Source organism: Hippocampus bargibanti, linkage group LG20 (assembly GCF_051943395.1).
Source record: "Hippocampus bargibanti isolate YZ-2025 linkage group LG20, ASM5194339v1, whole genome shotgun sequence".
Lineage (NCBI taxonomy): Eukaryota > Metazoa > Chordata > Actinopteri > Syngnathiformes > Syngnathidae > Hippocampus > Hippocampus bargibanti.
In genome coordinates, this window is record NC_142753.1 from 10,923,790 (window position 1) to 10,949,322 (window position 25,533).

Below are 25,533 nucleotides of genomic sequence, written 5' to 3' on the forward strand. Positions count from 1 at the left end.
ACGACATTAGCTCAACCGGAGCCTCGCAGTCAGCAAGCTTGTTAAAATTCCCCGCTTGCGTTTCTCTATGCTGCCTACGCGTTGGCTGCAACAGGATGATGTCACCTCTCATCCGATTGGCTGTCCAAAATCTTGCCGAGCGCAAAGGGAGGGGATCGGGAGAGCTCGCAGAAGAGGAGTGAAAGAAAATGCCGGCTCTCGCCGGGGCGGAGGACTTTTCTTTTCGGGGCGCTTTGTCATCATTTGCACGCTGTTTTCTGTGAGGCAAAGGGTCCGGCAGAAAAGGCGTGCGAGTTGTGGTGGGCACGCCTGCCTCCCTGCAGAATGAGGCGACTGATCTGTCAGCGCATCTGTGACTGTGAGTGTGGATATCGGAGGAGGTGGGGGGGTCTTTTGCACAATTGTTGGAACCTTTTGCGCCCTTGTGATGATTTCGTACGCATCAGCTGATGAATGAGCAACGGTGTCGTCTTTTGGCGTTCAAATGGCGCGGTCGTCATTCTCCGTTTCCACCATTTTGCTATTACGTTTGTCATTGTCTGAGTTATCGTTGCAATTGTGTTGTTCTCCGAACGGATGCATCAGTCTTGCAAAAAAAAATGTTGTCAAACTTTGATAGTGATTGAGTGAGTTGTGACTTTCCGGCCATTTACAGTGCTACCTTGGCTTACAAACTTAATTGGTTCCCAGACAGTGTGTAAGGTGAAAAGTGTGTATCCCAAAAAATTATTTCCCACAGGAAACCATTAAAATGAGAATAATCCGTTCCCAGGTCCCCATAAAACATAATTTTCTACTTTCTAATTTTCTAAGCCTCAAAACTACACAAAATATACCTTATTTTATGTACAATAAATGTGCTATGATATTATAATTAAATAAATAAACTGTACTCTACAATAAAGTCGTTTTATTCCCGCTGTATGTCCAGTGAATTCGGCTCTACAGGCTTCAGAGCAAGCAACAGATTGGCAGATGGTGAACAATTTCTTTAAAAAAAAGAGGCTTTAAGATACTTATGTCACTGCTGGTTGAAGCTTTCTGCCAAACCTAACAAAGCCGAGGGAATTACACCTTGTGTGTTGAAAAACAACATTGCAGCTTAGCCTTCTGCTAGCTTAATTCTATTACCCAATTTAAAAAAAAACACGAGACTGGCAATTTTCAGTCACTTAAAGTACAGTGATACGAACTAAATTAGTTCCCAGACAGTGTGTAAGGCGAAAAGTGTGTATCCCCAAAAATAATTTCCCATAGGAAACCATTAAAATGAAAATAATCCGTTTCCAGGTCCCCATAAAACATAATTTTCTACTTTCTAATTTTCTAAGCCTTAAAACTACACAAAATAGACCTTATTTTATGTATAATAAACGTGCTATGGTATTACAATTAAAGAAATAAACTGTACTGTATAATAAAGTCATTTTATTTACCTTTGTGATGGTCGTTGATGGCTTGATGGAATGGAGTGGATGGTTTCATCAGCATTTAACAGCATTTAACACTTGGAACGTAACCTTCTTCTTTCGCCATCTTGAGGAATGATCCATTGTAGGTGCTTTCTTTGTGATAATTTTATCTAGTTCCTCATCAATTGCGTTCTGTTTAGCTAGGTTGATAGCTTTTTGCATAGAAGACAAAACCTGACACATCACTCTTGAAGCAACTCCGAGTGTATCCCGAAAAAAGTTCGAATGCCAAGGTAAAATGTTCATAAATTTAACGTTCGTAAACCAAGGGGTTCGTAAACCGAGGTATCTCTGTACGTACTTTTGGCGTCAATGGCAGTAGAGATTCTCTCGTATGTATTGTGTGAAAAGTCCAGAAGGATAAACGCCTTCTGATGCAAATATATTCTGTGCTAAAGACAAAAACAAACTGCTTTCCACCGCTCTCCTCAGATCGAAGCTTCGACGACGACGACAGTGTGGATGGCAACCGCTCATCATCATCGGTTTTCAAAGTACCCAAAGTACCCAAGAAAACTGCTGAGTCAGCGGCAGGACGGCGACCCAGCGCCACCGGAAAGCTAGGTTAGCATACCGTTCCTCAGAAACGCATGATAAGCCTCCATAACATTGCCTAGCAAACACTCAAGCACAGCTTTCTTCCATTTTGAGAGCTTTTCTATTGAGCGTGTACCAAAATATTGACATGCTAACACGTTTGGACATTAAAGGGTCCAAGGAAAGCGCCGGGGCCGTGGATGAGGATGACTTTGTCAAAGCCTTTACGGATGTCCCAACTGTCCAGGTAGATTGACATCCTTTTAAAAAATGAGGCTATTCTTAGCCCATCGCTCAGGCTCTCTATAAAAGATGCTAACGTGTTTCTTCTTTTAGATCTACTCCAGCAGAGATCTGGAGGACAATCTCAACAAGATTCGAGAGATCTGCTCCGATGACAAGCATGACTGGGATCAGCGGGCCAACGCCGTAAGTCATCCTCTGATCAGTCCTGGCCTTTGAGATGAATTTTTGACGGTTTTATTTTAATCTCATCAGATGAAGAAGGTCCGATCCCTGCTGGTGGCCGGCGCCACCTCCTACGATTGCTTCTACCAGCACCTTCGCCTCCTGGACGGAGCCTTCAAACTCTCCGCAAAGGATCTTCGTTCCCAAGTGGTCAGAGAGGCCTGCATCACCGTGGCGTAAGTGTCACGCATGTATGCTGTATGTTCAACCTCATCTGTGGGTACAGTATCATGCTAACATAGCGTCTTTACATCCAGACATCTTTCTTCCGTTCTGGGCAACAAATTCGATCACGGCGCCGAGGCCATCGTCCCCATCCTGTTCAACCTCATCCCCAACTGTGCCAAAGTCATGGCCACATCTGGCGTGTCGGCCATTCGTATCATCATCAAGGTACGAAATACGATACCGCCAACACATTTCTAAAATGATTTAAAGGACAACAACACCATTTTTTTGTTTCCTAACTGACGTCAGAAAAACGTTTTATAGCAGCTAAAATACCCAAAATATGCAGGCTGATATTTTTAGTCAAATGCAAAACACCAATAAAAATGACTTAGTGTCCAAAATCTGCAAAGAAATGAACCCGGAAGTGGCCAGTTTCAGAAGTTCCCGCCCCCTTATCTGTGGTGTCACCCCAAGACGTCTTGCATTGCTGGAGAATCAAAACAATGGCTTCAGATTGGGAGAAGATGCTTTCTTGTTACTCATCCAGTTATGAATATGATTCAGATACTTCTGAAGAGGAAAGCATAAATGTTAGCAATCGATTAAAGAAGTCCTTCCGTGTCATTTTGAGGCATCCGGACTCCAATGTAGCGTCCCCGAAAATGCACAAGATGGTGCCCAAGCTCCGTTGGAAATGGGCTAATTTGTCTGCTGGGAATTAGTGTCAACTAGTATCAAATAGTAGTCTTGGTGCAATACACAACGATTCACCGTCACGTTATTTATGTGTTTTCCTTCTCATTTCGCCATCAACATGGATCCACATGATGTTTTCAGACCAAACAAATTACCCAAAATGCATTGTGTGTCGCTTTCTCGGTCAGGGGCGTTCCTGGCGTGACGTCACGTCAGGAATCGTCTTAAAACGTAAAATATCGCTATATGGGGTGGAATCTTTGTAAAATACGCTCAGTAGAAGTCATTTGAAGTGATTTTACAAATTATGGACACAACTTGTCCGCAGGCGTCGGTTGTCCTTTAAATGACCTCTGTTTGTATTTTTTTTCAGCACACGCATGTCCCTCGACTGATCCCTTTGATCACCAGTAACTGCACGTCCAAGTCTGTTGCTGTTAGGAGGTGAGACAACGTCAATATGGACTTTTAAAGCGAACAACAATTACTTTGTCATCATAAAATAAAAACTTCTGCGTTCTTCAGGCGCTGTTATGACTTTTTGGACCTCCTGCTTCAAGAATGGCAAACACATTCTCTAGAGAGGTGACATGGACTCCAAATGCTGCATTTTTCATCGACCCCACCCCCCTTTCATTTATTCATTCATTCAATTTTATGTTGTTTTATTTTGAATATTTTTTGTTAAGTCAAAGTCAGCTTTATTGTGAAATATGCGAATATGCATGACATACAGCATAGATGAAATCACAGTCTTCTCGGACACAGCGTGCAAGGCACTTAGAATGACTTTAACAAACATAATAAACATGAACATGCCTATTTTCCTCATATACTATTTAGGGTTTATTTTCTAAAACTGCATTTTTTTTTCCCCTTGTCACATCACCCACCTCCCTTCCCATTTCTAATCTTTTGAGCAGGTTTTTATCCAATGCTTTCTTTTATTGTACTCACACAAACACACTTCTGTCACAGGCACACAGCCGTTTTGGTGGAAAGCATCAAAAAGGGAATTCGAGACGCCGACTCGGAGGCGCGAGTTGAAGCCCGCAAGTAAGCCCCGAAATATTTTCACTTGACGTAACCCGAGCCTCGCCTCCCTTCCTCCACTACCTCAACATCTCAACTCTCTACCTTCTTTCCTTTAGGGCTTACTGGGGCCTAAGGAACCACTTCCCGGGGGAGGCAGACGCGCTCTACAACTCTCTGGAGTCTTCGTACCAACGCACCCTGCAGTCATGCTTGAAGAGCTCGGGCAGCGTAGCCTCGTTGCCTCAGAGCGACCGCTCGTCATCGTCCTCGCAGGAAAGCCTCAAGTAATTTACCAGATATCTACTACAGTGATACCTCGGTTTACGAACCCCTTTGGCTTACGAACTTTTCAGTTTACGAATGTTAAATATATAAAAATTTTACCTTGGCATATGAACTATTTTTCGGGATACACACGGAGCTCCCACAATGAGTGATGTGTTGTTCGTGAACGAGCCCGTTCTCCTAAAGGAAAATGGCAGGCGGCTTGTTTTGGTCCTCTATTCCCCGCCCCCAGTCGTCGGTTAAAGCCACGTGATTGGTCAAGAACGCAGCAGTGAGGGGAGGTGTTTTAAACATTAAAGAGACAGGCAGACGACAGAGAGAGAGAGTGACAAAATCGATAGCAAACAGTGAAATTTAGACTCGTTTCAACTTTGATAGTTGAAAGGCAGAGTGTTGACTGCAAGGTTGAAATTTCCATCAATCAGGCTCCACAAATAACCCGCACTCGCCATCAGTTCAATTTGAAATGAATGGACAAGCAAGGGAACCACCTATTAATGATGGTTCTAGCGTTTCTACTTGCATCTGTTGTATCACAACTTCCAAGAATTACAACCCAGAACTCCTTGAAACACTTTATGCAAAATGCTATCCATTCCACCAAGCCATCAACGACCATCACAAAGGTAAATAAAACGACTTAATTATACAGTACAGTTTATTTCTTTAATTATAATACCATAGCGCATTTATTATACATAAAATAAGGTATATTTTGCGTAGTTTTAAGGCTTAGAAAGTAGAAAATTATGTTTTATGGGCACCTGGGAACGGATTATATTCATTTTAATGGTTTCCTATGGGAAATTAATTTTTGGGATACACACTTCACCTTACACACTCTGTTTGGGAACCAATTAAGTTCGTAAACCAAGGTATCACTGTATTTGGTAAAACTGTACAAAAAGTTAATTTGGAAAATGATGAAACATACAAAAATAGATTTTCAAATGTTACTATCATACAGAACGTTACATTGAAAGCAAAATACAGTACCAAAATATGAATTTGAAAAAAATATATATTGGATGAAAATAAGCAAAGTATTCTTTCCCCAAAAAATTCTAAAAGAACTAAACTATCAAAGGCGTCAAGAATACTCACAATCTGTAGTTGTGCTATCATTTGAAACCATTGCTTCAAGTTGATATTTTCTTGCTTGCGCAGTCGGCCTCTGTCTTCAAAGTGGTCAGCAGCACCGGGGCGGGGTGAGTACACACACACACACACACACACACACACACACACACACACACACACACACACACACACACACACACACACACACACACACACACACACACACACACACACACACACACACCATACACACGGGGATCACATCCCTTTCATCATCATGCTTGTTTACATCCCATCTGTTTATTTTTGTACTGTGATTCCTGCACGTTTTTTTTTTCCCCGCCATGACCTTTGCCCCAAACCCCCCACCTCCCGGCTCCCCATCAGTCCCTGTGGGTTCAAAAGGCAGTGGGGTGGTGTCGTCGTTGTCGGCGGCCTCCCTTCAGCGCTCTCGCAGCGACGTGGACGTGAACGCCGCCGCCGTGGCCAAACACCGGCATGTGGCGCCGATGCCAAAAGGGCCCGGCCGCCTCCCCCCCGGCTCCTACGCCTCATTGGGTAAGGTCGGCTGTCAGTCAAGGCGGCGGCCAATCAGAGAGCGCAACCTGAGGATACACGGATGCTTTATTTTGGCTGTGTCTTTTACCCCCCCTACTCTCATTCCTTATTTCCTGACACTGGCGCTTTTTTGCATGGCTGTGTTTGGAATCATTTGCGCATTCCTACTTCGTAATTACGATACGCGGATTGGAAACTGGATTTAAAAATGCAAGCGTACTTTATGAGACCAAATGTCGACTTGTATCGCTGCTAAGCTAGTATTAGCAGCAGCTAACATTTTGACATGTTGATAAATCTCAGCTTTCAGATGAGGGTTAAATTAAATTCACCACTTTTTTCCCAGTTAGCTTTTTTTTAAAAATGTATACCACTTTTTTCAGTGCTAATTGTCAAGTTTTAATTTTAATACCTCCAGTACAGTTTTCAGACTGATTTTTTTTTTAATTAAGTTAACATTTTAGTCTTTGAATAATAATTGTATTTAGTGGGGTGTATTTTTTTTAAATATAAAAAATATATATAAATATATAAAAGAGGGCTTGTACGCTTCGCTTTGTCTTCACCCGCCATTCGCTATCTTAGCTTCAGCTCTTCATAGCCCTCCTTTTTTTTTGGCGCTACACGCTAAAACTAATCCTCACCGTCACATCAGCATGTTTGTGAAGTGTGTTCCAAGCATGTCGCCTCTTTCCAGGCCGCGTGCGGACCAAACAACCCTTGACAACCGCCAACAACGTCGCCAGCCAGGTGGACTCGAGGGGACGTAGCCGCACCAAGATGGTTTCCCAGTCGCAACGTATGTTCTCTTCTCTCTCAAGGAACAACTTTAGCATGCGTGTGCGTGCGTTGTGTGTGTGTGTGCGCGCAGGGTATTTCCTTAACACATGTTAGCTTCACGGCAGTGGCCATGTTTTTGTGCCTTTAGGTTCGGACGAATCCGATTGCACACCAGGTATTTTGTGTGAGTCAGATAGTGTTTGTCAAAATGTGTGTTACTGTGTTCCACGGTGGGAATGGTGGTCACACGCTAAGCTCACATTCATTTTATTGTTTTTTTTTTTTTTTAATAAACCGATACATAAAAAAAATCCAGTAGGTTACTGTGTACGCTGTAGTCTCAGGCTGCTCCAATGCATAAACTTGCTGGCTATTTACTTCCTTTATTTTGAGACACATAAACTTTCAACACTTATCTTTTAAAATGTTGTTTTTACATCCATATTTTGGAGCATTCCACTTCGTACTTGTGGGTGTTTGTGTTTCTTTGCATGCACTGTTTCATCGCCGGGGTTTTCCGGGGAATCACATCATGATTCCAGACACTACAAGCCACTCTCACAGCGCCATCTTGAAGTCAAAACAACAAAAAAACCTCACAAATAATATGACAACACAAAGACACAGAGAGGCATTCATTCTTCAGCACTTGCTTTACCCTCTTTGTTACACATGAAGCAGTTCTCGATGAAAGAGGAGAGGATCAAATCGTCCTTTTCACCAGTAAATCAGGGATGTCATGGTGGAATGTGCACGTATGCTACAAGCTAAATGTTGAAAGCAAACACGAAGCTGTAGCATCCGTTGACGAAAAGAGGTTGTCTCACGTCTCCCACGTAAATCCGCTTCAATTCCAAGCCGCGACAGTTCCACATACATACATTCCACATGGAACAAGTTTGAAAATACACCATTCATTGGGGGTGCGCCTTCTACACCGGATAATACGGTAATCACTGGATGCCCTAAAAATGTATTAACGAAAAATAAATGGCAAACTAAAACTCATTCGAATAGTAGCAAATAATTTCTCCGAATGTGTATGTGTGATGATTGCATCCAGATAGCTGGGTTGCACACATGACGGATGACTACATAACTGTCAATACTCACTTGAAATTGACATTCTCTCCAAGCTGGGAGCCGCAGCGGTTCCCCCGGCCGTGTGCTGACCACCACGGCGCTAAGTACCATGAGCTCGTCGGCCCACCGGGTTCTGCCAGGTGCCGCCGGGGACGGCCGCAGGCGTAGCCGAATCCCCCGTAGCCAAGGATGTTCCAGAGATTCTTCCCCGACACGATTGTCCGTCGGTGAGTACCCTTTCTGCAAACCGTTTTGTTTTATTTTTCTCCCCAAGATGTGTTTATATGACGCTATTTTGCACACTATAAGTATACGGTGCGCCTTAAATGACTTCACTTTTTATAATTGGGATGCATCGCTTTATAAGGCACATAGAATACAAGTAATAATAATACATTTTATTTAGAAGCGCCTTTCAAAGCTCTCAAAGTCACTTTACAATCATAGGATACGTTTTTCTGTGGGTGAGCAGCGGCATTATTATTATTATTATTAGTAGTAGTAGTAGTAGTAGTATTGTTATTATTATAATTGTTATTGTTGTTATTATTTTTTTTAAACATTTTTTATTATTACTATTATTTTAGAATACAAGTTACAGTGATGACTGCATTTTCGTTATGTATCCACTAGAGGGAGCTACACTATAGGGAATACAATAAAAATTTATTTACAGACGCTCCCCAATTTACGAACATTCAAGTTACGAATAGCGGTACATACAAACATTTTTGCGGGTCTAGTATGTCAAAAAATGTTCGGGCAGAGATGCTGGAAGTTAGATTTTGTATCGCACGCCTTTTTCTGGTCAAGCTTGCTTGTCATTGGCTGTGTAGAGTAGGTGGGCGGGGAGGAAATCCTTCTTCCCAGTTGACGCTCCAGGAGGACGCGATGCATAGTAAAAAGTAATGGCTGCTGGCATGCAATTCAGTAATTACGTGCCAGCAGCTTCAGTCATGGCTTACTGAAGTTCGAGCGTCTATATTTTATACTTCCCCGTTCAGTGTTTGACTTAAACATACATTCCATACAAAATATCGCATCGAAGCAACTTATGAACAAATTCACCTTACGAACAACCGCTCGTAAGGTGGGGAGCGTCTGTATACCGCACTTTCACAACCGCTGCAGGTGTAGCAAAGCGCTTTATAGGACATTTAAAATACTAAGTCCGTGAAATACAAAGATTCATCCATCTATACGGCGCATTGTCAGCTTTTGGGAAAATGCGCCTTATAGTTTGTTTTGGTCCTAATATCTGTTAAAAAATGTCCTTTCCGAGATCTCAAAATTTTTCACACCCTCCTGCTCTCCCTGTCTGGCCTCCTTTCCCCTTTCCTTTCCACTTCCCGCTTTTCTAGCTCCCTCCAGCATTAGTTCTGTCTACAACGGCGCCAGTAGAGGAGGTAAGTTTGTACCCTCCCGCCCTGCTAAATGTCTGAAGGTTGTAATCAACCCTCCGCCTATTCGTCATCCCAATTCGCTCTCCGCCGTCCACCGATGGCAAGACAAAATGCATGATCTTTGCGTCTCCGTGCCAACGAATGACCAGTTGTTGACTTTCCATCAATTCAACTTCATCGCTGCGATGACTGGATATCATCCTTCCCGCCACCACTTCAATTAATCTCACTTCCTTTGTCCTTATTCTGTGACGGCCCAAAAAAAAACAATAATGCAGAATGAATATTGTCATCGCTCTGTGGAAAATACACATCCATAAAAATAAAATAAAAAATGGACGTGTTATTCCTGGGGCGCTGATGACCATGTGAGCACGGAGATCTTTTCCAACAATCACAAATCTTTTTATTTTGAAAAACTGCCGTCATAGATTTCAATTGCGATTCAGCTTCCAGCCACAAAAAAAACACCAGTATTTTAAAGCTTGAGATGTCACTCCAAGTCGAACCTCGGGGCCGTTTCGGCCAGTCACTTTAAAAAAAGGCTCAACAATCACAGGGGAAATGAATCCTGGGTGAAGTCAGATACATTTTTTTTGTAATTCTACACAATTTATGCTTTTATTGTAAGCGGCATTCCACAAGGTTCTGTTCTTCACCCCCATGCCTTTTCATTTGCCTTTCCCAAGATGTCTTCCAAATGTCCACCATTTCGTTGCAAGCACTCCTCTTTCGGGAGAAAACATTGCTGCAGTGAAGGACTCAGTAGGACGCATCTTTTTGGGTGACCCTCCCGAAAGAGGAGTGTGTAAAAGTGATTGACAACTTTGTCAGACGACGACAGGTTTGCTTGCAACGAAATGGTGGACATTTGGAACAAATCTTGGGAAAGCCATAAATTGACGAAAAGTTGACAGAAATAGCGGAAACTCTGGTGAATGGTCTTCCGTGAACTGAATAATTTGTGGTTGTAATTTGAAATAAATATCTTTTTAATCAAAGCCACAATTGAAATTTTCATGGGTACGCATCTTTTTGGGTCACCCTGTACATGAAGACCGCATCACGGACTGTGATCTTTGCACCTCACCTTCCTTTCCATCCAAAAACGGAAATTGGAAGTGGAGATCCATTCAACAACGGAGTACTAGTTTGTGTTATTGTGGCCTAAACAGATCAACACATCTCGATATGCCAATCAGAAATCGCTTCTCTGATCTAAACCGGAATTTGACCCGTGTTCACATTTCTTCCTTGATACACGTCACCTTCTCCTCCCTCACGTTTGTCCTCTCTGTCTTTCGCAATCTTCTCCTTCCTTCTCCTTCTTTGTTACCGCACTCTTGAAACCCCATCTCGCACTCTTGCTGGGTTCAGCCCGGGGCAGCCGTATTCCCCGGCCCAGTATGAGTCAGGGCTGCAGCCGAGAGGCCAGCAGAGAAAGCAGCCGGGACACCAGCCCCGTACGCTCCTTCACGCCCCTTGGTGAGTAGCTTTAGCCATGCCCCACCACCAAACCGCACAACGGCCTACCGCCTCACCCTGGAGAAGTGGACAACCCAATTATTGTCATTTATTTGTTTGGGTAGGGGGTCTGATTGCGATCAAGCCATTAGCGTGGAGGAGCGTAGTGGCCTAATGCAAATTATGTATATGTGTTTGTTTGTTTGAATCTGGGTTGCAGCCACGCGCAGCTACTCTCGCTCCACGGGAGCTCTCCACACACCCGATGCGTTCGGGGCCGCAGGTGAAGGCTGAGTAACTTCTACTTGATCTTCGTATACCACAACCAAGCCAACCCATCATGCCGCCGGCCTTGATTTCGCTTCTTTTTCTTTTCTTTCCTGCACTATTTGTCTTGTTTTCTTGTTGCTTCTTTATTTGTATTTTATTTTAGGTTTTGTTCCTTGCATTTAGGATGGCAGAGCTTTCCAGTGGAATCGCATGTTTCCTCCCCACCGTGTTATAAGCAGTGTCAGTTGTGCTCAGGATAGGCAGCAGTGAATTGGATTGGAGAAGCCTTCGTTAGTCTCGCAGTGGAAAAAAAATACACTTCACGGCAGCAAAGTGAGGAAAGGAAAGAAAGAAGTAGAAAAACAAAATACAGGACACTCTCTTGAAGTCAAATAATGTGACAACAAAAAAGACGCAGGCATTCAATCTTAAGCACTTTCTGCACCCTCTTTGTAGCATAAAGCAGTTCTAGATGAAAGAGGGGGAGGATCAAAGCGTCCTTTCCACCAGTGGATCAGGGACATCACGGTGGAATGTGCATGTCTGCTACAAGCTAAATGTCGAACGCAAACACGAAACTGTAGCATCCATTGATGAGAAAAGAAATTGCCTCACAGCTCCTGTCCCACGTAAATCCGCTTCAGTTCCAAGCCGCGACAGTTCCGCATACGCATCAGCGCTCTCAATTGGTCGAGAGAGATGGCGAAAAGAAAGTGTGTGAATTTGGGAGACGAGTTCTCATTGACAAAATACAAGATGCGAAAAATCATTGTGGACCAATAATAATACTAACAATAATACATTTCATTTATAAGCGCCTTTCAAAACTCTCAAGGTCACGTTACAGTCACAGGATAAGTTTTTCTGTGGGTGAGCAGCGGCAGCCACACGCGCCAGCTTTCACTCAACCCAAAAGTAACTCAAATGGAAAAGCTAGCTAGCTAACAACATTAGCCATTAGCCTTAAAATGCTAACGTAGCCAAAAACGTCCATTGTATTTTTTAACGCCGCATATTCGTGTGCAGCCGCTCCTATTCTGAACACAACTGCAAATACAATCTCAGTGGACACTGACGCCTTCCTCCAGTTTTCTTTCAAGTCATACGTTGTCCCGAAATGTCATCTAATCCGTCATTTTTAACATGAACGGAGTTTGGTCATGAATGAGTTGTCATCACAATTAATTTTTTTTTTAAAGCCAAAGCACCTCGCCCACTGCTCATCTCCTAAGTCGCCCCCGTTTTGCTTTCGAAATAGGCTCAAGTTTTGGCATGGGTCAGTCCAGCCGCCTGTCATCCTCGGTCAGCGCCATGAGGGTCCTCAACACTGGCTCGGATGTTGAAGAGGCACTAGCAGATGCCTTGGTATGAAAAGCACAATAACCGTGTGTGTGTGTGTGTGTGTGTGTGTGTGTGTGTGTGTGTGTGTGTGTGTGTGTGTGTGTGTGTGTGTGTGGAAACTAAGTCTGCTTCTCCCTCTTGTTTAATGCTGTCAGCTGTTGGGAGACATGCGATCTAAGGTCAGCCTTTTTTTTCCCTACCTTGTACCTTTAGTCGTGTCTAGTCTTGGCTCGTTGTGTGTGAGTGTTTGTGTGTGTGTTTTTTTTTTGTTTTTTTTTTTTGACCCAGAAGGCCACTGGCCTTTTAGCCGGAATGTATAGTTAATGCCGGTCGAGCGGCAGGCGAGAGCGTGATTGGACTGTCTGGTTGTTAAGCAGTTCGCTGTTGTTTTTATTTTTATTTTTTCATTTTATTCAGATTTTATTTTTATTTAGTTTTTATTTTATGTTGTTTACATTTTTTTCTGTTCATTTTTATTTAATTTTTATGTTATTTTATTTTTTATCTTATTTTAAATTTTTTTAAATTTAATTTGTGTTATTTTTATGTTATTTTTAGTTATTTTTGTTGTCTTATTTATTTGTATATTTATTTTATTTCAGTTTTTACTTTTATTTTATTTGTATTTATTTTGTTATGTTAGTTTTTTTTGTTTGTGTCATTTATTTTTGTTATTAATTTATGTTATTTATTTTTATTTGTTATTTGTGTTATTTTTATGGTATTGTATGTTGTTTCTATGTTATTTTTATTCATTTTTGTAGTCTTTTATTTACAGTAAAGTCTCGTTATATCGATATTCTCGGGAGTCGGAAGAAATATCGATATAACCGTACTATCGATATGCATGTAAATTTTCTCCTTGCGTTCATAGAAATAGTATCGTAATAAGCAGTACTATCGATATAACCGATATCGATATAATGAGACTTTACTGTATTTGTATTTTTATTTTAGATTTTATTTTTATTCATTTTATTATGTTTTTTTCTGTGCATGAGAGGTGAGTGGCATTGCTATTTTATATATAGTATTTATTGATTGGTTACCGGTAAGTTCAATTCCCGCTGCTGCTACCATTGGATTTACGCTAACATTAGCATTAGCTGACACCAAATTGGCTTCGCGCATCTTGTCATGTTCAATTAATGCGCTTTTATATCTCTTTCGCGTATTTGACAGTCATCCAAATTGGGACTTGACCGAATAGGATGATCGGTCACTCGCTCAAAGTAAATTTTGACAACACAACAGAAAATGTCCTTCCCCTGTTCTTCTGTCGAAATGTCCCCTGTCCCACAGAAGAAGCCGGCGCGGCGGCGGTACGAGAACTACAGCATGTACTCCGATGATGACGGCAACAGCGACGCGTCCAGCGCCTGCTCCGAGAGATCCTACAGCTCCCGAAACGGCGGCGCCATACCCACGTACATGAGGCAGACGGAAGACGTGGCCGAGGTTCGACCCGGAAGGACATTACGGGACAATTCAACCCCCTACCAAGCAAGCCATTATCGATGTATGATGTGTCCAATATTTGTGGACTGTCCAGGTGCTGAATCGCTGCGCCAGTGCCAACTGGTCTGAAAGGAAGGAAGGTCTACTGGGACTCCAAGCCCTCCTAAAGAACCAGCGTACTCTTAGGTCCGTCCAACAACCTGGCACCAGACCTCTTAGCACTCTATTCCACATTTCTTATTTCTTAAATTATTCCATTTTTTAAAATGAATATCAATTACAATTTGCAGTCGCGTGGAGTTGAAGAGGCTTTGCGAGATCTTCAACCGCATGTTTGCAGACCCGCATAGCAAGGTATGGTTTGCATGCGCAGGTGTGCACGTCTCGCACTCGCACAGTCGTTATAATTGCACAAATCCATCATTTAATTTTCCCACCATTCTTCACTGTACCGGATTCTGCCTTCCCAAAAACAAGGAGACACAACCAGTATTCCCCCACGTCACCCTCTCCCCGGTGAGATTGACAAAATTCACAACAGGATTCTGAAGCTTTGTGTCAACCAACATCTTGTAAGAGAGATGCGGAAATGACTGGAAGAGTCACAGAAAGGCAGCATACTGCATCGCCTTAGAAAATGTTATTGGCCTTACTAGAATTTTTTTTAAAAAACTGAACACTTGGACAGTCAGAAGTTTACACAGTGCAAGAATCAGGAAAAAAAAAGTCTGCGGAAAATTCTACTGTACCCTCCGCACCCTGCCCACCCCCTTTTCCAGCGACTCCCCTCAGGAAGTTCCATGCGCGCCAAATCCAGCAGACATTTAAACAGATTCTTCCCCCGTGGCCATTAACTCTTGAAACAGTAGCCCAAATATAACTGTATAGTGGCTCTTTTCAATTTTTTTTATGATGATACTAGTGCAGCGTGTTCCACCGGAGACAAATTCCTTGTGTGTTCTACATACTTAGCCAATAAAGATGATTCTGATTCTGAAAAAAAGGTCATTTGAGGCTCACTTCTCAAATATTTTAGGATCATCTTGAAATGTCACCCTGAATCTAGCGGTGCCCTTTAAACTCTGGGTCATTTTGACCCGCAGCAGAGCAAATGGTTTAATCGGCAACGATGCATGAGGCGCATATAAACAAACCAACGGGCATGCCATTTTTTCCACAGCATGCTCGCGTGACCTCGCTCGACGATCTATCTTCTATCACGGAATTCTAAACCACTAGTCAGGGCTGCCATTTTTTCCTCCTACTCCCCCCCCCCCCCAAAAACAAAAAAAAAAAACAAACCCTGCCCTCAATCTAACCCGCATGGGTCCTTCTTCCCGCGCCACCTCCCATTTTTTCCCCTTGGATTTTTTTTTTGACCTTTTTATGATTTCAATGAATTTCAGCGAGACTCCGGCAGGGTGTACGGCACGGCAGAATCCGGTATAAGCTCAGCCTCCTTCAAGGTACCGCACCCCCCTTCCCCTCTCCCCTTCCCATCTCATCCCCCTTTATTTTATTTTTTCCTGCTTCCTTCTTCCATCTCTTCTGTGCAAAACATCCCGCTTCTAGACGTTTGACTCTTCAAAGTTTTGGATTCTAACCAGCGTGTCTCTTGTGTTTCTCTATGCTGCTGCTTCTGCCCCCTGGAAATCCGCAGAGGGTAAGTCAAAACGCCCAAGCAGACGACAGTGAGAGTTTCAACTTTGATAGTTCAAAGGCAGAGTGTAGACTGCAAGGTTAAAATATCCCATCAATCCACAAACAACCCGCACAAGCCATCTGTTACACTTGATGCAAAAAGCTATCAAACCAGATAAACAGAACGCAATTGATGAGGAACTAGATAAAATTATCGCAGAGAAAACACCTACGAGGGATCATTCTTCAAGATGGTGGAAGAAGACGGTTACGTTCCTCATCAAGTGTTTAATGGGTCTGGAGTTATCTGAGCTCGAAATGGGGGCGACTGTACAAAATACAATATGGATTTATATAGCGCCTTAACAACAGCTGAAGCTGTATCAAAGTGCTAACATGGGAAAAAAAGGCAAATGCCGCCCCCTCATGGAAGGGAAAAACATGGCCGGAGGTCTGACCAGCGCTTTATCGGCACCACATTGCGGGAAAAATGCTTTTCAATTCCCAAATAAATTCACAAATGGCCGTGAATGAGTTAATGAATGAATGAGTTGTTTATTTACTTACAGTATGTGTATTGTCAGGTGTTCAGCATGTTCCTGGAGACCTTGGTCGACTTCATCCAGGTCCACAAGGAGGACCTTCAGGACTGGCTGTTTGTGTTGCTCACCCAGCTGTTGAAAAAGATGGGCGCCGACCTCCTTGGCTCAGTGCAAGCCAAGGTCCAGAAGGCGCTGGATGTGACGCGGTTAGTGGAGAACACGCATGCGCACACTTATACGCACACTTTTTTTTAAAAATAAATTTGTCTTCTCATTGCAGGGAATCCTTCCCCAACGACCTGCAGTTCACCGTCCTCATGAGGTTCACCGTGGACCAAACGCAGACCCCCAACCTCAAGGTAAAAATCGACAAAGTTGACGTGTGTGTTTTTCGTGTTGGTGTCAAAACCAATTGTGAAGCTCGCTGGTTGTAGACATAGTTATAGTTGTCAAAAGCTCTTTTTTTTCTCCTCTTTTTGAGGAGGCTCTTTAGTATTGCTCCATTCCACTTACAGCCCCTCCCCCGCCCCATTTTTCTGCTACTTGACCTTCTCACTGCATTTATTTACATTAGATTAAATTAGATGAGCCTTTATTTGTCTCACAGTGGAGAAATTTATATTTCACAGCAGAAAAAAAAACAAAATACAGGAGCTGCTGTAAAGGCAGCCACTCTCGCGGCGCCATCTTCAGTCAAAAACAAACAAAAAAAACTAAACAAATAATGTGACACAACACAAAAGACAGAGACAATCTTCAATCTTCCGCACTTTCTGCACCCTGTTTGTTGCATGAAACGAAATAGGAGAGGATAGAAGCATCATTTTCACCAGTGGATGACGGACGTCATAGTGGAATGTGCATGCCTGCTACAAGCGAAATGTTGAAAGCAAACACAAAGCTGTAGCTCCCATTGACAAAAAGCGACTCTCTCACGTCTCCTGTCCCTCGTACTGTAAATCCGCTTCAATTCCAAGCCGCGATAGTTCCACATACGCATCGGCGCTCGGCGCTGACGCTCCTTTCTTCTCATCGCGACCTCATCCATCTAGCCGCAGACTGTCCAATTTTTTCAGTGGCACTTGCGGTTCAGCGCTATTTTTCATATTACCGTAATTTCCGGACTGCACAGCGCACCTGATTATTCGCCTCACCCAGTACATTATTAAAGGAAAAACCATTTTGTGCATACATAAACCTGAGCTGTCTATAAACCGCATGTGCCCAAATTGAAACATGAGATGTCCCCAGTAAATGTTTTGTGCATGTTACGCGGCAACAAGCATTACGATAGCGACAAAAACTGTTTTTTTTAAATGAATTAATGTCGTTTCCTTTCATTTCAATGAGTAAAGACGATTTGAAATGAGTCATTTTCACAAGTCAGCATTTTACTATCTTAATTTTCAGCCTCGTTACATTTCAAAATTCCAACTGACGGCACAGCGCAGGTGGCACTCTCAAATCATCTTCTTCTCCTAACCCCGCCCCCCCCCTCTCTGACTCCTCCCCCACATCCCTTGACTCCTCCCCTGACACTTTCCTGACTTGACGTGATGCTTTTCCTCTTTCTCTCTCCGAAGCCTGTACGGAGCTTGTGTTGCGGGCGCGGCAGGGGAGGGTCCGGGGTAAAATTGTTCCCCCCCAGGGCACGGCGCCACGCCTGCTCACTAGACGAGCAGGCCGCCGCCTGGAGACGCTCTTGCCAGGTCAGTATGCTCCGGGGGGGAGCAACAATGTATTAAAATGCGCTTAAATTGTGAAGGGGGGGGGGGGACATGAAATCTGGTTTCCCTGTATCTCCTCTGACCACCCAAAAAAAAAAAAAAATCAAGAAATTATGCCCCAAAAAGACACCATTTTGACTCAAAGCGGCCATTTGAGGCTCAATTTGACTTTGAATCAATCAATGAAGTAAAACTGCATGACAATGACTGTCTGTGTAAGCTCTCAGTCGTACAGGAGTGGTCCATCGATGAAAAGGTTTCTTCAGCTGTCATCTGTACTGACTTTTCGCTCCTCATCCGAAGAGCTTCGTCAGCGAACTAAAGTTGTGCTGGTAACTCTGGTCCTATATACTGTATATATTTCCCCAGGCACCGCTACCTCTGTCCATTAGAGATTTACATAGGACCAGATTTACCAGCACAATTTTAGTTTGCTGACGAAGCTCTTCGGATGAGGAGCGAAAAGTCAGACACCAAAATAAATCTGATTTTTTTGTGTTTAATACTGACTTTAAATATTTTATTTTCAGAATTAAAAAACAAATACAAATCAATCTAATATTTATTTATTTATGAAATATTAACTAAATATGTGATATTCAGAATAAAAAAATAATAAATGAAAAGAAATCTGATATTTTTTAATTGAATACTGACTTTAAATATTTTATTTTCAGAATTAAAAAAACAAATGAAAATAAACCTGATATTTTTATTTAATATTGACTAAATATTTTATTTTCAGAATAAAAAAACACTAAATGAAAAGAAATCTGATATTTTTTTTTTATTTAATACTGACTTTGAATATTTTATTTTCAGAATTAAAAAAAACTAATGAAAATAAACCTGATATTTTTATTTAATATTGACTAAATATTTTATTTTCAGAATAAAATAAATAAATAAATAAAAACTATTATTTTTTATTTAATACTGACATTAAATATTTGATTTTTAGAATTAAACAGTAAATGAAAATAAATCTGATTTTTTTTTAATACTGACTTTAAATATTTTATTTTTAGTATTAAACAATAAATGAAAATAAATTTGAATACTGACTTTAAATATTTTATTTTCAGAATTAAAAAAACAAATCAAAATAAATCTGATATTTTTTATTTAATATTGACTTAAATATTTTATTTTCAGAATAAAAAAAATAATAATAAATGAAAATAAATCAGATATTTTTGAATTTAATATTGACTTTAAAGATATTTATTTTCTTTCCAACTGATTGACCCGTCATTGATTTTCATGTGATGAAGTTGCACAGTGAGGCCTCCCGATGGAAATGTCATTTTCTTTGTCGTCGCAGGTGAAAGTGGCCATTCTGCGCTACATCGAGACCCTGACGCTGCAAATGGAAGCTCCCGACTTCATCAACTCCAGTGAGACTCGGCTGGCTGTGTCACGCATCATCACCTGGACCACCGACCCCAAGAGCTCGGATGTCCGAAAGGTCCACGAGGGCTCCTCGCCTCCATCCCGATCGGGGTTGAGTCGCACGCTCTCTGACCTAATCTACTTTCTGGCATCGCAGGCGGCCCAGGCGGTGCTCATCGCCCTCTTCCAGCTCAACACGCCCCAGTTCACCATGCTGCTGGCAGCGCTGCCCAAAACCTTCCAGGATGGAGCCACCAAGCTTCTCCAGAACCACCTGAAGAACACAGGCAACGTCGCCCAGGTATACCTCGCCGCACAACACCGCTCGAGTGATACCTTGGCTTACGAACTTAATTGGTTCCCAGACTCAGTGTGTAAGGCGAAAAGTGTGTATCCCAAAAAATAATTTCCCATGGGAAACCATTAAAATGAGGATAATCCGTTCCCAGGTCCCCATAAAACATCATTTTCTACTTTTCTAAGCCTTAAAACTACACAAAATATACCTTATTTTATGTATAATAAATATGCGATGGTATTATAATTAAAGAAATAAACTGTACCGTATAATAACGTCTTTTTATTTACCTTTGTGATGGTTGTTGATGGCTTCATGGAATGGATAGCTTTTTGCATAGTGTCTCAAGGAGCTCTGGGTTGTCCATCTTGGAAGTTGTGAGATTGCAACAGAAACAGATGCAAGCAGACACACTAGAAACATCATTAATAGCTGGTTCCCTTGCTTGTCTTTTCATTTCAAATTGAACTGATGGCTAGTGCGGGTTTTTGTGGAGCCTGATTGATGGGAATTTTAACCTTGCAGGCACCACTCTGCCTTTGAACTCAAATCAAAGTTGAAACGAGTCCAAATTTCACTGTTTTCTATCCATTTTGTCACTCTCGCTCTGTCGTCTGCCTGTCTCTTTTAATGTTTAAACCAACCCCCCCTCACTGCTGCGTTCTTGACCAATCACGTGGCTTTAACCGAAGACTGGGGGCGGGGAATAGAGGACAAAAAAAAAAATGCCGGGAGCCATTTTCTTTTAGGAGAACGGGCTCGTTCGTGAACGACACCTCACTCACGTGTGTATCCCGAAAAATAGTTTGCATGCCAAGGTAAAAGTTTCATAAGTTTAACGTTCGTAAACCGAAAAGTTGGTAAGCCAAAGGTGTTCGTAAACCAAGGTATCACTGTACGTCACGCTACCCCAAAGCTGACATTGCCCCTAAACCCCACAGGCGACGATAGGCAGCCCCCTCCAACGACACACTCCACGCTCTCCAGCGAGTTGGTCCAGCCCAGTGACGTCCCCCACCAACACCTCGCACAACACTCCCTCACCAAGGTAACGGTTGATTTGAGCGAAAGTCCTGCTATGATTGGTCCTGGGTCTCAGGTTGGGGGGGGGAGCAGAGGACTACTCCCTGCGGCTACACTGACTACTTCTATTGTCCTGCCTGAGTATGCGGTCTACGACTGGCCTGATTGCCCCATTTAATCTTGTGTCACCTCATCAGCATAACTAAGCCTATGTTGCCAAAGAAGTGGGTTGGAGGAACGATCCAAATTGAACCTCACCCCACCATAGCGATTTAGTGAAGGGTTTTGCTGTTTGATGAAAATGGCTTCTTTTACTCCCCTTTCAAAGCATCTGTTTTCTTTCGCTAAGATTTTTCACCTCATTGTCGTCAAATGAGTGGTTGCTAGCTTAAAATGTAAACGCGTATTTCAATGTTTACTAAATTAAGGATGCGCCAAATTCTCACCCAATGCATGATATGGGCTTCCATAAAGTTTCGTTTTTAGAGTTTTTAATTCGATGCGCACCCGCCATGACATGACGGAACTGTCCCTTTTGACGCTTGCTTGGCAGTGCATTCGACTACGACACGGAGAACATGAACTCCGAGGACATCTACAGCTCTCTGAAGGGCGTCACCGAAGCCATTCAGAACTTCAGCGTGCGCAGCCAAGAAGACATGAACGACCAGCTCCAGGAAGGCGTCGGCGTGGACGGCCGAGCGCCCGAACACGCCGACGGCGGACGCACGGCTTTGGACAACAAGACCTCTCTCCTCAACACGCCCTTGCTCTCCTCCAGCCCCCGGGGAGCCCGGAAGCACTTCTCGGATTCTCCGTACAAGCCCGGACGGAAAGACGGCAGCGTGGAGGACGCGGAGCAGCGCGCGGATGGTAAAAACGTGGGAGAAGTGCTGCTGTCATTTGCACCGCAACGGTTTTGTTTCCATTTTGAGGGTCAGCAGGAGGTAGCCTGGACCAATCGGAGCTGATGGGAGAGCTGCTGAAAGAACTGTCCAATCACAACGAGCGTGTGGAGGAACGCAAGGCGGCATTAAGCGAGCTGCTCAAGCTGATTCACGACAACACGCTGCAGGTGTGGGACGAGCACTTTAAGACCATCCTGCTGCTGCTTCTGGAGACCATGGGGGACAGAGAGGTGGGACCCCGGCCTCGGATGACCTTTGACACAAGTTGGATTTGGTGTTGCAAGCGGATGAAGCAGACAATTCGGACATTGAAATGATGCAAAATTCTCCAATTTAAACATCACATTTACACACAGTGTGTGTTTAAAAATACCACACAATGGTTTTAGATCAAATCTAATTAAAATTCTAATCATGTCATTTTTAAATGAATCTCTTAAATATTATTTTTTCACAATTTAAATAGCAATTAATTTTACAAATGTTTAAATAAATGAATGACATTTAGTTATTTCGTGTTAAAATTAATTGTGATTTTGATACTAGCTAATAAAACAAATAAATGTGATATTTTGAATATAATATTGATTTTTAATATTTTATTTTAGAATAAAAAAATAAATCTGATATTTTTATATCTTGACTTTAAATATTTTATTTTCAAAATTAAAAAAACAAACTAGTTAAAATACATCTGATATATTTAATGTAATATTGACTTTGAATATTTTATCTTCTGAATTAAAAAATACATGAAAATACATCAGATATGTTTGTATGTAATATTGACTTTAAATATTTTATCTTCAAAATTAAAAAACAAATAAATGAAAATAAATGTGATATTTTTAATTTAATATTGACTCTAAATATTTTATTTTCAAAATGAAAAAACAAACAATTAAAATAAATCTGATACATTTAATGTAATATTGACTTTAAATATTTTATTTTCAGAATAAAATACAAATACATAAAAATAAATTTGATATTTAATTTAAATACTGACTTCAAATATTTTATTTTCAAAATTAAAAATCAAATAAATGAAAATAAGTGATTTTTTTTTTAATATGTTGACTTTAAATATTTTATTTTCAAAATTAAAAAACAAATAAATGAAAATAAATGTGATTTTTTTTTTTAAATATAATATTGACTTCAAATATTTTAGTTTCAAAATTAAAAAAACTAATAAATGAAAATAAATGTGATATTTTTAATTTGAATATTGACTTTAAATATTTTCAGAATTAAAAAAACAAACCAATTTAAATAAGTCTGATATTTTGTATTTAATATTGAATGTAAATATTTTATTTTCAGAATAAAAAAAAAACAAATCTGATATTTTTAATTCATTATTCACTTTCAATATTTTATTTTGAAGAGAAAAAAAAATGAATCAAAATGGTATTTCTGATGTCATTTCAACCGTGTCTCACAATACATTCCCTCCCCCCCCCCCCCCCAGCACGTGATCCGCACGCTGGCTTTGCGGGTCCTGCGGGAGATTCTCGGCAAGCAGCCGTGGCGCTTCAAAAACTACGCCGAGCTCACCATCATGAAAGCCTTGGAGGCACACAAGGACCCCCACAAGGAGGTCAACGACAACAAACCAAAAAACATTGACAGTCGAGGAATCATTTCTCGAGCTTAGCGGACGTTTTGGGCGCAGGTGGTACGTGCAGCGGAGGAGACGGCGGCCGTGCTGGCGCTGTCCATCGGCCCCGAGCAGTGCATCAAGGTTCTTTGTCCGATCATCCAGTCGGCCGACTACCCCATCAACTTAGCCGCCATTAAGATGCAGACGAAGGTGGTGGAGAGAATCCCCCGTGACGGCCTCGGTGGACTGCTGCCTGAGATTGTGCCGGGACTTATCCAGGTGTGATGGCCGGAGGAAGCAGGCCGGGTTTTTTTTTTTTTTTTTCATGTTTATTTGATGACATCGACTGACAATGTTGCGTTTGTGTGCGTTTGTGTGCGTGTGCGCCGCAGGGTTACGACAACTCTGAGAGCAGCGTCAGAAAAGCTTGCGTCTTCTGTTTGGTGGCCGTTTACGCCGTCATCGGTGAGGACCTCAAGCCGCACTTGAGTCAACTCTCCAGCAGCAAGGTCAGTTAGTTGGATTTGCCTTTATTTTGTCCGGCGCTGGACAAATGTACATTTCGCAGCAGCAAAGTCATCAAAGTTGGGAACAGGGAGTAGAAATTTACCAAAGTTACCAATAATTTACCTGTTAGGTTGAGTGAACGCTGGCGCATCTGGCTGCCGCTGCTCACCCGCAGGAAAACTTCTCCTGTAAAGCGTCCTTGAGAGTTTTGAAAGGCGCTTTTAAATTAAATGTCATAAAATAATTATTATTATTCTTAGTATTAGTATTTTTATTATTGGTGTATTATTAATTATTTACTATTAATTGTGTATTGTTTATTATTTATTATTTAGTATTCTGTATTATTTATTGTTGTTATTATTATTATTATTATTATTATTATTATTATTATTAACTATTTAGATTATTATTATTATTATTATCATCATTATTATTAACTATTTAGATTATTATTATTATTATTATTATTATTATTAACTATTTATTATTATTTATTATTATTATTGTCATTATTATTATTTATTTATTATTATTATATTATTATTTATTATTATTTTTATTTATTATTATTATTATTTATTTTCTATTTTTTTATTATGTATTAATTATTATTTATAATTTATTATTGTTATTATGAATATTATTATTTTTTCAATTATTATTATTATGTTATGTTTCTACAAAGCCACTCAGAGTCCTGTGACATAATCGGAAGTAGCAAAGCCATCAGAAATATAAGCAGGAGCCCACTTTTTGACTCAAATGAGCCGTCCATCAAAGACACTCTGCTGTTTTCTTATTTTTTATTTGTTTGACAAATATGCTTTGTATTGTGCTTTGTATCTTTCAGTTGAAACTGCTGAACTTATACATCAAACGCGCCCAGTCGGGCTCCAGCGGCAGCGAGCCGCCATCAGAAGGCCTATAGGGGGGAGGGGGGGGGATGCGGCGGGTCCACTTAAGGAGAATGAAGAAAATGTCCATCCCGTCGTCCATCCGTCCGTCCGTCCCTGTCTCACTCAACATTGGCTCAAAGGATCTATTGATGCTTTTTTTTTTTAATAATTAAAATTGAACGCCTGACTGCCACAAAAAAGATAAAAGACATGAAGCGGTACACAAGGAGACATGCTTGGCAATGCATGACTCACTATTTTATTTTTTTTTTAGGTTCTTTAATCTTTTTTTTTATTTTATTTGGGCGACCGTGAACAAAATGTCCAGCCCTTTCAAAATGCCACTTATGTTCAAAAACAAAAGGAAAATCCCAAATAGTCCTTCATGGGAGGTGTGCATGTTTTTTTTTTTTTTTTAGTTATTTTATCACTCCTCGCCCTCGCCCGCCCAAGCCTTGCTTTTTTTATTATTATTTTTTTTTTTATTCGATTTTTATTCTTTTACAAAACGTCACTTTGTCCCATTTTTTTTTCCTCTCCAGTCATGTATAACCTTCTAGTTTGTTCACTGTTGTCTTATTCTTCCGCTTTGTGTCCCCCCACCTGCGTATTTCCAAAGCCGAGCTTACAATACAATAAAGAACTTGTACAGATCGTCATCGTTTTATTCAATTCGACAGCAATTCAATAGAATTGGTAATTCATAACATGCATCTTGGATAAGAAGCGAAACGTCCGACGCCTTCAAAGAAGTACAGATGACTGCTGAAGAAACCTTTTCATCGATGGATCACTCCTGTACGACTGAGAGCTTACACAGACGCATTTACACTTGGGTATTTTTTGATTAGATATTTTTCCACTATTTTCGTCAAAACAAAAGTCAACT

At 41.3% G+C, this 25,533-nt stretch overlaps 1 protein-coding gene across 1 annotated transcript in view; it reads left to right on the forward strand.

Annotated features, from left to right (window-relative positions):
• The window catches only part of clasp2 (cytoplasmic linker associated protein 2), a 38,148-nt gene extending 12,850 nt beyond the window's left edge, over positions 1-25,298 (forward strand). The window contains exons 9-43 of the mRNA XM_089023783.1: positions 1,905-2,036; positions 2,183-2,256; positions 2,346-2,438; positions 2,508-2,653; positions 2,735-2,870; positions 3,718-3,788; positions 3,870-3,929; positions 4,323-4,400; positions 4,496-4,663; positions 5,832-5,872; positions 6,132-6,302; positions 7,000-7,101; positions 7,231-7,257; positions 8,219-8,392; positions 9,527-9,571; positions 10,946-11,053; positions 11,253-11,315; positions 12,561-12,667; positions 12,799-12,822; positions 13,946-14,101; positions 14,196-14,287; positions 14,392-14,455; positions 15,508-15,567; positions 15,709-15,711; positions 16,327-16,490; positions 16,565-16,643; positions 19,336-19,479; positions 19,561-19,704; positions 20,643-20,749; positions 21,278-21,597; positions 21,660-21,862; positions 23,107-23,235; positions 23,311-23,517; positions 23,631-23,747; positions 24,599-25,298. Of these exons, the coding sequence (XP_088879909.1) occupies positions 1,905-2,036; positions 2,183-2,256; positions 2,346-2,438; positions 2,508-2,653; positions 2,735-2,870; positions 3,718-3,788; positions 3,870-3,929; positions 4,323-4,400; positions 4,496-4,663; positions 5,832-5,872; positions 6,132-6,302; positions 7,000-7,101; positions 7,231-7,257; positions 8,219-8,392; positions 9,527-9,571; positions 10,946-11,053; positions 11,253-11,315; positions 12,561-12,667; positions 12,799-12,822; positions 13,946-14,101; positions 14,196-14,287; positions 14,392-14,455; positions 15,508-15,567; positions 15,709-15,711; positions 16,327-16,490; positions 16,565-16,643; positions 19,336-19,479; positions 19,561-19,704; positions 20,643-20,749; positions 21,278-21,597; positions 21,660-21,862; positions 23,107-23,235; positions 23,311-23,517; positions 23,631-23,747; positions 24,599-24,676 (3,887 nt within the window). The 3' untranslated portion in view covers positions 24,677-25,298. The remainder of the gene's footprint in view (positions 1-1,904; positions 2,037-2,182; positions 2,257-2,345; positions 2,439-2,507; positions 2,654-2,734; positions 2,871-3,717; positions 3,789-3,869; positions 3,930-4,322; positions 4,401-4,495; positions 4,664-5,831; positions 5,873-6,131; positions 6,303-6,999; positions 7,102-7,230; positions 7,258-8,218; positions 8,393-9,526; positions 9,572-10,945; positions 11,054-11,252; positions 11,316-12,560; positions 12,668-12,798; positions 12,823-13,945; positions 14,102-14,195; positions 14,288-14,391; positions 14,456-15,507; positions 15,568-15,708; positions 15,712-16,326; positions 16,491-16,564; positions 16,644-19,335; positions 19,480-19,560; positions 19,705-20,642; positions 20,750-21,277; positions 21,598-21,659; positions 21,863-23,106; positions 23,236-23,310; positions 23,518-23,630; positions 23,748-24,598) is intronic.
• The last annotated feature ends 235 nt before the right edge of the window (positions 25,299-25,533 follow it).